The sequence below is a fragment of the Symphalangus syndactylus genome, chromosome X, assembly GCF_028878055.3.
Source record: "Symphalangus syndactylus isolate Jambi chromosome X, NHGRI_mSymSyn1-v2.1_pri, whole genome shotgun sequence".
NCBI classification, from domain to species: domain Eukaryota; kingdom Metazoa; phylum Chordata; class Mammalia; order Primates; family Hylobatidae; genus Symphalangus; species Symphalangus syndactylus.
Window position 1 is genome coordinate 50242799 of NC_072447.2, and position 12728 is coordinate 50255526.

Consider the following 12728-nt stretch of genomic DNA (forward strand, 5'->3'; position numbering starts at 1 on the left):
TTTTATTAAGGTAGCCACTCCAGCTACTTTTTTATTACTATTTTCATGGTATTCCTTTTTAAATCTTTTTAATCCCAATTCGTTTGTGTTTTTGAACCCAAAGTTTGTCTCTTTTCTTTTACCCATCTTGTCATTCTTTCCTGTTTGAAGTGTTTAGTCTGTTAAATTTAACTCAATCTGTAATCTAGTAGAATTTATATCTGTCACTTTTATGTTTCCTTTATATATGACTAATGTCTTTGTTCATCTATTTCTCTGTTACTGCCTGAGTTTTTTAATAGTTATTTTGTATACCATTTTAATTCCTTTTAGTTTCTTTTACTTTATGATTTTCTAATTGTTTTCTTAATAGTTACCCTGAGGATTATAATCAGCATCTAATGTAAAACAATCTAACTCAGATTAATGCCAACTGAATTTCAATATAACTGAGAAACTTTGTATCTGCATTGTATCTCTTTTTCCTAGCCTTTCCCTAGTGTTATTATACCAATTTCATCTTAATGCATTATAGGCTCATAAAGCAGTTTTACATTTATTGTCCTACTACTGCTTATTTTATGCTTATTTTTTTGTGTGTTTTTTTCCTTCCTTTTTGTGGAGAACAGGGTCTCGCTATATTGCCCAGGCAGGTCTCGAACTCCTGGGCTCAAGCTATCCTCCCGCCTCTGCCTCCCTGAGAGCTGGGATTACAGGCATGAGCCACCGCACCCAGCCCTCCTGCTTATTTTAAATGAGAAAGGCAAATATAAAGAGTTGCAAAGAAAATGAAAATTTATAGCTTGTTTTTATTTACCAGTGTAGTCACCTTTCTTCATGCCTTTTATTACCTCATGTGGTTTTAATTTCTTGTGTCCTTTTATCTCAGCTGAAATATTTCTTGTGCCACAGTTCTGCTAGTAATGAATTGTTTTAGTTTTTCTTTACTTTAGAATATCTTTTCTCTTTCATTTTTGAAGGACAGTTTTTTTGTTTTCTTCTTTTGTTTTTTTTTTTAATTTTTTTGAAGGAGAGTTTTTTTCTGTATACATTGTACTTCATCAACTCTATTTCTTGCAGTGTACAGAATACATAATCCTGTCGTCTTCTATCTTCCAGCATTTCAGATGGAAAGTCAGCTGTTAATCATATTAAGGAGCCACTGTAGGCACTGAGTCAATTTTGTATTGCTACTTACAAGATTGTCTATATCAGCCTTTCAACTGTTTGATTATTATTATCTATATGTAGATTGCCTTAAGTTTATTCTACAAAGTGTTCTTTGTGCTTCTTGGATGTGGAAATTAATGTTTTTCATCAAATTTTAGAACTATTCATTCTTTATTTAAAAAAATTTTTTTTACCTCTTTCTGTCTGTCTTGTCTTTTGGAAATTCTCATTAGACTTATGTTGGTGTTCCACAGGCATCTGGAGCTCTGTTAGTTTTTCTTTATTATTTTTTCTTCCTGTTCCTCAAAATAAATAATATCAATTGACGTATTTTTAAATGCACTGCTTCTTTTTTTCTTTTGCCATACCAAACCTGCTGTTGAGCCCCTCTAGTAATTTTTAGTTTCAGGGATGTTATTTTTCAATTCTAGAATTTCTAATTGGTTCTTTTGTATCATTTCTATCTATTTAATTGATGTTGTCTGTTTGGTGACACATCATTGTATCTCATATGCAAGATTAAAGATCTTTGACATATTTTGGGGATCAGGCAAGTTAGTTTCATCCAACACATGGGCATCTTTTCCCCCGTATGTTCCTCTCATGTTTCATCAGGGTTTTGTTTGACCCAACTGCTGCAGCAATCTCACACATAATTGCTGTGGATTGATTTCAGCAAACATCCTGGTGTGGTAGGTGTTCTCCCTTAAGTCAGGTCAAATAAAGACAAATACATTGCAAATTAAGGCTTGAAGTTTTCGAGGAAGCAGCAAGACAGGTTAGATAGAAACAGTGCTCAGGAATAAGACTTTTTTGAAGAAGTCCAATCTCAGTCTTTCACTTCTTCAGGTTGTAAGCTACAGAGTTTTACAACTTCCTTGGGTGCAAGGCTGCTGGAGAGCTGTCAAAAGGAGGATGGGAGTTACAACACACAAGTTCCAATGCAACAAACTCCACTGATCTTACCAAAGTTTGGCGTTTTTCTTGGATAAACACTACTACTGAGATTGTTGCATGCCTCTCTGTATTTACCAGTGTTCTGAAAAAGTTAATTTTCACAACTCTTACCAGTGGATTTTGTTGCATATATAGAGGGATAAATGTATGGTAGTTCTAACGCTGTAATTCTCTGCCTTTCTTTCATGGCTTGTCTAGTTTTGTAATTTGAAAAATATTTTATGTTTTAGCTTAGACTCTTGCTTCTCAAAGTGTTATCCTTGGATCAGTAGCACCAACATCACCTGGGAGCTTGCTAGAAAGACAAAATTTCAGGCCCACTTCAATCCAATTGAGTCAGAATCTGCACTAATAACATCTCCAGAAGATTTGTTTTTACATTAATATTAGAATCATGTTGTTCTAGGTCAGCAGGTTTCAAAGTTTAATAAATGGGTGAGGCCAGGCTTGGTGGCTCATGCCTGTAATCCCAGCACTTTGGGAGGCCAAGGCGGACGGATCACGAGGTCAGGAGTTCAAGACCAGCCTGGCCAACATGGTGAAACTCAGTCTCTACAAAAATTCAAAAAAATTAGCCGGGCATGGTGGCATGCACCTGTAATCCCACCTACTCAGGAGGCTGAGGTGGAGGAATCACTTCAACCCGGGAGGCTGAGGTTGCAGTGAGCCAAGATCGTGTCATTGCACTCCAGCCTGGGCGACAGAGTGAGACTCTGTCTAAAAAAAAAAAAAAAAAATTAAATAAATGGGTAAACTATATTAAAAGCATCTTAAGAACTTGTTTTAAATAAAGATTTCTGGAACCCATTCCAGACCTGCCTAGAATTCATATAGGTAGAACTTTGGAAATCTGCATTTTGAACAAACTTTAATTATTATGCAGATTGAAGTGTGAGAGCTACTGATTTAGAAACTGCAGTTATCAAGTAGAATTATTTTTTTCTTTTAACAGGTAGTTCATACTGCATTTTTACAGTTAATATTTCTATATATTTTAAGAAAACGTGTTCTTTGTATTTAAGCAGGGATGATTCAGACACATGTAGATTGCTATTTTGTCTCAAAATGGTATATGTACAGTGTATAAAGATATGATATTTATTATGTTGGGCTAGTCATTTTATTTGTGTGTCAAATTATATGATCCTTGTGACTACTTTTTAGCCAGAACAGATTATCACCAAAATAAATTTCTCCAATTAGTTACCTTGGATTTATAGAAATATAAATAAATGTTGGAATATTCTTCTGCCTCATAATTTTATGAAATTTTGATGATAATTTAGAATTTAGTAGCTGACTTTAAATTTAAATTACTCTCTGGAGAGGATTTCTTCTTTATGTATTTGCCTAATTGCGACTTAATAATAATATAGGTGAATCTGGTAGTCTGACAGATATTTTACAAAGTTCACAATTTACATTTTACTATATTTAATTTTTTTCTGTTTAAAAATTTTTAGTATTTAATATTCACATAATTCTTTATAATTCTTATATGAAAGCATCAGAAATATCAATTTAAAACAATGGGACAGAATCTGATGTTGGCATTAGTTCAGCCACTGTGGAAAGCAGTTTGGAGATTTCTCAAAGAACTTAAAATAGAGTTACCATTTTATCCAGCAATCCCAATAGTGGGTATATACCCAAAGATAAACAAATCATTCTACCAGAAATACACATGCACTCATAAATTCATTGCAGCACTATTCACAGTAAGAAAGACATGGAATCAACCTAGGTGCCCATCAATGGTGGATTGGATAAAGAAAACGTGGTACATATGCACCATGGAATACTCTGCAGCCATAAAAATGAAGGAGATCATGTTCTTTGCAACAACATGAAAGCAGCTGGAGGCCATCATCCTAAGAGAATTGATGCAGAAACTAAAAACCAATTACCACGTGTCCTTATTAATAAGTGGGAGCCAAACATTGGGTACGCATGGACATAAAGATGGGAACAATAGACACTGGCAACTACTAGAGGGCAGAGGGATGGAGGGGCAAGGACTGCAATACTACCTATTGGGTACTATGCTCACTATCTGGGTAATGAGATCAATTATACCCCAAACCTCAGCATCATGCAATATACCCATGTACCAACCCTGCACATGAACTCTCTGAATCTAAAATAAAAGTTGAAAGTTTTTAAAAAAAAAATAAAAAATAAAAATTTGACTAAAGAAAAAAATAGAATAAGAAAAATAATAAATTTTAGGATGTAGGAAAATGTTGCGTTTTAGTTTATATATACATGCAGAGGTGTGTGTGTGTGTGTGTGTGTGTGTGTTATCAAGACTAAAACTTTTGATTATTACTAGCCTAGTTTTTCTCAAAAAGCTAGGATTTGGGGATCTCAATAACTGTTACATAATAAAAAGGGTTTCTTTTGATAAATCAAGTTTGGATATTTTATTCTTAACAATATTAGACACAATCTGTTCACTTCTGAAGGTAGAATTAGCCATTCGTGACATGAATTTTCATGACATCTTTAATGTACTGCTAGGGCATCATTTGTATACTATTCCTACCCTGTGATGTGAGCAGCCTGGGGCAAAAATGTTTGTGTTTCGAGAACCTCATGTCCTACAAGTAAGAAACAAATGCGTCTCCATAACTATTTCTTGAATATATGAGCATTGTCATATAGGAAGACTTCCCATTGCTGTGTGATTTCAGAAGATGGCATAATTGTTAACATACTGATTGACTAGCTACCCACATCTCATGTCCACTCCTGAAAGAAACATTTTTCTTTTATGGAAATAGGTTTAGAAATTATGAAACGTGTACAGCTCTGGTGATGTGTAAGACCGTTGTGATATTTCCTCTTTGTGTCTGGAATATAATTTGACCAGCCACTTATCTTCTAAATGTCCTTGCTATGAGAATTCAGTGCTGCTATTCCATATAAAAAGATACTATGTTTCACATATTTCCATTCCTGATCTTTCCCTTCTTTCTAACATATATCTTTTGAGTTTCAGAATGAAAACACATGGATTTTTTTAAACTGTAGTTTATTCTGATTCTAAGGATATTTTGTGAATGATAGGAAAAAATAAAAGAAGAATGTTTTGTGGTTATCTGAATTTTGTAGCAATCAATTAAAAATAATTATTTCTTCATTTATTCCAGTGTCATTTTGGTGGAATCCTCAACATTTGTCTCTTCACCAACAAAGTTAACTGAATCCAGGCAATACCCGAAACATGAGTAAGTGTCTATATTTTGTACTCATAAGTATCTGAGAAAAAGTTTTGAGAAATAAGTAGTCAATGAAACTAGTTATATAATTACACAATAGTTTTCATTTATTCAAAATGTTTAATTTACCTAATTCACACTCGTATCCAAATGTATATTTATGTTACTAGATTCATGTGCATAAAAATTGAATAAATCTGAACTCGATTAAATATAGTAGATTTTCATTATTTGTGGTAGTTATGTTCTATAAAATTGCTACACATATTATGTTTGTGAATACTGAACCATTATTCCAAGAAGAAACACATATAATTGTACAGATTACAATAGTAAACTCTAAAAATAACCAGTCATGGAAGACTCTATTTTCTTTTTTTTTTTTACAAAATGAAAACAAAGTTTAGAAGTATCAGATGACTTTCCTGACATTGCCCCAATAAAAGGCATCAGAGAAGGCATTCAACCCCGGTCCACTAGGCCTGAGTGTCTTGCATTACTCTGCACTGCCCACTATTGTCTCTACCTCTTGTCATCTCTATACTTTTATAGAAGGCCCCTTGTCACCTTATTTGACCTCAGCTGCTAATTGGTGCAACCGGTGATGAGAACTTTTCACCACTTTGTGCATGTCCTTTAACACCATGAGGGCACCACGAGTATTGATTTTGGGGTTGCAAATACATTTTAGGAAGTAGGTGGATTTGCAAATATGGAATTCGTGGATAATGAGGATTGACAGTATTTAAATTTATTCTACCTACTTTATGAGGGCTATATTTAGTTTATAAAGAAATTTGCTGAATAACGAAACAGGATTTTTAAAAAATTGTTTTATGTTGCTCCTCTGTTTTACACTATTGAATCACCATATAAAGTTAAATACAATTAAAAACAATGTTATCAAGGTTAAAGAAAGTTAAGTAGAGAGAAAATAATGTAGATGTCTATTAATGAAATGCATGCCTATGTTGACCATTACTACTATGTTTTTAGTTTATTTCATACCCTTGTTTGTCTTTGCATAGTGCTTGACAGCATCAATATCATTCCTTTTAGATCCAAAAATGTATCAAGGGGCAAGAATTTGACAATTTAGATGACAGGAATTCCCAGTGTCATTAGAAACCATTAAAGTGCTTGTACAGATCTTGCTAAGATTAAAATGAGTATAGTTTTTTTTTTTTTTTTTCAAAAGTGACTTGTATTTAACTTAACACTTTTGGGAGATTATATGAGTTGCATCTATTATGAGATGTTTGATTTCTTTAATGGTTATTCTGTGAAAAAAGTTATTAAAGAAGAAACCATTTTTGTCTCACTGCTTTCATTTTATTGAATGCCAATGTCATGCTTACTTAGGGCTTTTGAAGTCTTGCTTTCACATTTTGCTTTAGTGAACAATAAAATATGAATTGATGTATTGAGCTATAAGGTAGCATTAAAGATACCAAAAGAATAAGAAGATTGTAGGTATTTTATGTTGATTTCTTTGTAGATGTGAAATTCAAGTTTTACTGAAGTATTGCTAAAAGCACTTCTGTAAACAGTTCTCCTAGATTTTTATCTTTTCAGCCCCTCGATTCTTCTTGATTAAGTGGCTGCTTTGTGATTGTAGATTTTGCCTGAATGGACTTCAAATAACTTCTTCACATTAATTGTGTAAAATTTATAGTATGTGGTAAATTAGAGTCAGATATTGAAGTAACACTGTAGGTATCTGTGAGTATAAATAACTCAAAATTGAATCAGTGTAATGAACAGAAAAATTGAGTATACTTTCAGGATTTAGAATACAAAATATGATTTCTGCATCTCAAATTTATCATGTTTTTCTTTATATAATATTCTGGAATAGGTTTGATTAGATCCAGAGTTCTGGGATTATTGAAGCCATGGAATCTAAAGCTACAAGTAAGGTTATCTTTTTTGTGGTATGCTCCCCAAATCAAAAAGAAAATAGAGCAAACAATTATAAAAGCATTTATAATTTAATTTTTCCAGGAAAGGAAACCTTGGAAGTACTCATCCCAAATAATTACCAATTCAGCATGAAATATAGCTTAAGAAGTGTCTGTCATGGTCCCAAGCATTATTGATCATTCTTTCTAATTAGTGTCATACATTTTATTTATAATGCTATACTTCCTTAATTCTTCTCTCAAGCCTTTCTGTGATGAAAAACAAAACAAAACAACAGCCAAGAAAAACTTAAATATGCTGAGACATTGAGTGTTGGGTCAGAGAGAACATTGATCCCAAATAGAGCAGTCAGTCTCAGGCAGATTAACTCTCCAAGAATAACTCAGAGCCATACATTTAAAATACTGGGGATTTACTCATGTGTACCCCTGTGAAGACTGTCTCCTAAATCAAAGGCAAGGACAATTCTTATAAAGGCAAAAGCCACAAAGTTTCTCAAGGAAGAGGGCTTGTCAATTAATGCAAGCTCTTGGTTTATCGTTTAGGGACTAGCATGAGATGATGGCTGAGGCCCAAATCCATATGTTGAATTGAGATAAAGTAGTCTTAAGTTCACGCAAAAGGTTGTTTTTCTGACAGTTCTAAAGAGAAGAAGTTACTATGGCTCCTTAATCTGAAATTCTGCCTGCTTCCTGTATAACACCTCCAGACTCTAGATCATGTAGCACGAAAATCTGTATTCAGTTTCTGAGGGATTGATTAAACTATCCAGAGCTCCAACAATCAAATCCACTTCTTAGGCAATGGAAAGGAAGGTGCACAAGGATAAGAGTGTGCCCTTTTTCTGTTAGGGAAGTTTGCCAGAAATACCACACAGCACTTCTGTTTGTAGCCCATTGGCCAGATTTTAATTAAATGACCAAACCTAGCTGGAAGAAAGACTGGGAAACCTCCTTTCTCCATACACATCTAAATAAAATTAGGGTTTTGTCAGTGAGGAGAAAAGGAAAATGATTATTGGGGTAGTTAACCAAGTCTCCACCATGAAGGGACACAAAGACTTTTATCCGCAAATAGCACAAAATGATCTAATATTTCATCAATCTGGCTTCTTTGGCATAATGAGGCATTTCTATCTTTAAATATGTCTTAATAAAATAATACTTAGTAATGTTACACATTACTTTTAAAAGCTTTTTATTGTTTGTCTTGAAGAGATTTCCATATACAAACTGAAATTTAATAACATGTATTTTAAATCATGACCAGAATGAAAGTTGATAGTAATGCCTCTATGATTAATTTTCTTATGCAATCCACCATATAATAATCATTATATTCTCTCAATAAAATCCTAGTATAATCTCTATGTTTAATCAGCATGGTAGCAAGTAAAACAAGAAAATGTTTAAAAAAAAACTCCATAAATGAACTGGATTTTTTAAAGAGGTTTTCTCGAATGTTCCTGTTTTCTACTTAGGCTCATGGTAATATTGCACTTCTCCACCAATGTGGAATTTATGTGTCAACATATAGCCTATTTGGCCAACAGTATGTGAGGAGAAGTGCTGTATGTTATTTCCAAATGGTAGCTCTAAGAACCAGTGAGAAATTTTTCATGTTCCCTTCTCCTGCCACAACTATCGTTGAAACACATATAGAAAGGAACCTCCTGGTCAGGCATGGTGGCTCACGCCTGTAATCCCAGCGCTTTGGGAGGCCGAGGTGGACAGATCACTTGAGCTCAGGAGTTCAAGACCAGCCTGGGCAACGTGGTGAAACCCTGTCTCTACTAAAAATACAAAAATTAGCTGGACATAGTGGCGGGTGCCACTACTGGTAGTCATCTCAGCTACTTGGTAGGCTGAGGCATGAGAATCATTTATGCCTGGGTGGCAGAGGTTGCAGTGAGATGAGATTGCGCCACTGCACTCCAGTCTAGGTGACAGAGTGAGGCCCTATTTCAAAAAATAAAAATAAAGAAGAAAGGAGCCTCCTCACCAAGGATCCCTGAGTGTACCCTCCACCTTGATAAACATGTAACATTAGCAAGAAATAAACTATTGTGCTAATCCATTGATACATGGGGTTGTATGTTATTGCAGCGTGACCTAGCCTATACTATTAACTGATACTCCTCCTCAGATTCACATCAGCTAATATCTCTCCAAATAATACATTTTCTCTTCCTAAGTGAGTAGCAAAGTATGAAATAGTAAGCATTGTTAAACTGGCTTTAAAATAACTATAGACTTTTCTATTTAAAAAGCCTCCATGAGCTGCTCTTTGTAAGCAATCAGATACATATATTATAGAATAACCCATTTGGAACCACATGAATGATAAAACTTTATATTCATCACACATTTTACTTTGTGGGGACATGATCCATGAGCATAATGAGAGCATTTAGTAAGTTCTTATTCTAATGAAACCCAAAGGAATTATCAGGAACGTATCAGTGTAGGCAAGTGATTTTAGCCAAACCTTGAAATTAATGAATGGAACAGCTGGGCTCAGAAATGAGTACTTTGGCAATTATTTCTAATGGTTATAAGACCTGCTGTGTTTTTTTTCCAGCAATATTGAGTTATTTAATCATTCAACATATTCTTATTAAGTGGCAACTCAGGCACTGGAAAACATAAAGATAAATAAGTCACATATCTGGCCCTCGAGGAACCAATCACCAAGCAGAAAACAAAAATCCCTACCAGTGGAGGAAGTTTTACAGCGAAGAAAGTATTTGGTAGTATTAGATGAAAGTATTAGATGACAAAAATACTCTATGATCTGATTGCTTAAGAATATTACTATCTAGATATTATGGAGAATTTCATGGAAGAGAAGACATTTTAAAAGAAGTATTTTGGTATTTTCTCTTATTATAAACAAACTGTGACCTGAAATATGAGTAAGATCTTGATGGCCAGAATCTAGAGAAGGAGGAGAACTTTCCTATGAGCATAGGAACATGGGTGGAGGGAATTCCAGAAGCAATGGGTAGGAGCATGCAAGGGGAAATAAAAGACATATAAACTGCAGGGCCAATATAGGAGCATAGGAATTAATGTTGAGAAGGTAACAAAATGTTTATCATTCTGCTTTGAAAGTATTTCTCACAAACCTATGTTTTATTGTAGACTGTATGCTCCATGAGCTTAGGGGCTTCATCATTAATCTCTATGTCTCAGAAGAGCTTGATTCAGAATTGCAACCAAAAATGAAAGAAGGCCCTGATAGAGATAATTTTCTGGGTCTTGATTTTTGTTAAAAAAAAAAAAAAAGACTGGTTGCAGTGGCTCACACCTGTAATCCCAGCACTTTGGGAGGCTGGGGCGGGAGGATCACCTGAGGTCAGGAGTTCGAGACCAGCCTGACCAACATGGTGAAGCCCTCTCTCTATTAAAAATACAAAATTAGCTGGGCGTGGTGGCTCATGCCTGTAATCCCAGCTACTCAGGAGGCTGAGGCAGGAGAATCGCTTGAACCTGGGAGGCAGAGGTTGCGGTGAGCCATGATTGTGCCATTGCACTCCAGCCTGGGCAACAAGAGCAAAACTTCATCTCAAAAAAAAAAAAAAAAAAAGAAAGCTGGATTCTGGAGACTCATGATTTTAAAATATTTCTTTTTACTATACTGAATAATTAGGAACAATTAGAATTAGGCAAGGGTCTTAGTCTGTTAGGGTGCTATAACAAAATAGATTGAGGGGCTTAAACAACAAATATTTATTTTGCACAGTTCTGGAGGCTGGGAGGCTGGGGAGTCCAAGATAAAGGCACTGGCAGATTCGGTGTCTGGTAAGGGCCACATTCCTGGCTCATAGAAGACAGTCTTCTTGCTGCATCCTCACACGGCAGAAGGGGTGAGGGAGCTTTCTGGAGTCTTTTTTATAAGGGCACTTTTTTATAAGGGCACTTATCTCATCCATGAAGACTCCACTTTTCTGACCTTTGAGAGGTCTTCACCTCTCAAAGACCCCACCTCTTAATACCATGAAACATTAGATTTCAACAAATGAATTGAGGGGGTCAGGGCAGGGGAAGCACATTCAGTCTATAGTAGTTAGTCTCTAAAGAAAGCAGAGTGAATTGAAGGCCAAGTATGGTAGTTATCTTCCATGATCTTATTCTTCTAGATTAGGATTTCTTAACTTTTGAAAATGTTATCAGGTTCTTTGGTTCTCATAAAGGCAATTGCACTTTGAAGAATAGTGTTTTCTAAACACATCAGATAAGATGTAAGGATTAAGACTATCTTAGTCTGCATGGGCTGCCATAACAAAATACTATGGACTGGATGGTTTAAATAATACAAATTTATTTCTCATGGTTTTGGAGGCTGGGAAGTTCATTATCCGGGTGCTGCAAGATAGATTTTATTCTGTGTCCTCTTCTGGTGGCTTGTAGATGGCTGCCATCTTATTATGTGCTCATATGACCTCTTCTACATGTGAGAATGGGCAAAGAGAGAGAGCTCTCATGTATCTCTACTTATAAGAACACTAATTCTATTGGATCAAGGTCGTTGTGATCTCAGTAAAGCTTAATTACCCCCTTATATTTCTTATTTCCAAATACAGTCACATTGGTGGTTAGGATTTTAACATATAAATTTGGGGGTGAAGGGCACCATGCAGTCCATGGCACAAAGGAAATGAATATTACAATAGATTATCAAAATATTTTAAGGGTGTAATATAATAAAATATATACTTCTTTATGAACAAACATAATGGTGAAGTTAATGCCTACTATACTTTAAAAGCAGTGATGAACATAAATAATATCTTAAGAACTGAGATGTGGTATAAACATATCTGTGATTATTTGGTGACCAAATCATAGGTATGCTTAGTACTCCTGTGGTTTGATTTAAATTGTTATTAAGTTAGTGAAAGTCAAGCTGAAATTTTTTCCCCATTCAAATTTGTAGATCAACTCTGCCCTTCTATCTTAGGACTCCTTGCTTTAGACACTTCTCAACTGCTCAGGGGTCAAGGTGGTGCAAAAAACAGCAAATATTTCATTTTTACTAGCCTCTAGATATCCACTGGGCCTTTTATTGAGAAACACCTATATATATCCAGATAGAATGAATCTAAAACTTAATGCTCTCTAGTTTTCATGATGCATGTGGCATTTAAAGGGCATGATACATCAAAACTAGACTTGAACCAGACATTTTGCTATTTGGTTGAGATACAGCCTTGAATATCTGTCCTGAATTAACTTCATGAAGGCTTCCTTCATGAAGGAAGAAACAACTTGCTAACCCTTTTGGTAGAGGTTTGAGTAGGAAATCGCTTTGTGGGTTGATTTGGGTTGATTTAGTCATACCCTTAAGCGAATCAATCCAATGCCATTTTTATCATTTTAGCTTGAAAAGAGATGCATACCAGTACTGCAGAGGAAAAAGAAATATTACCCCTTCACACCTCAAAAGTAGTTTCCACTCCCTGACTCTGGGCCACTA

General features: G+C 35.0%; 1 protein-coding gene across 1 annotated transcript in view; it reads left to right on the forward strand.

The window, feature by feature from the left end:
• The window catches only part of CFAP47 (cilia and flagella associated protein 47), a 455521-nt gene that overhangs the window by 243211 nt on the left and 199582 nt on the right, over nt 1-12728 (forward strand). Inside the window, 1 exon segment of the mRNA XM_063634578.1 lies at nt 5259-5336. Coding sequence (XP_063490648.1) covers nt 5259-5336 — 78 coding nt within the window.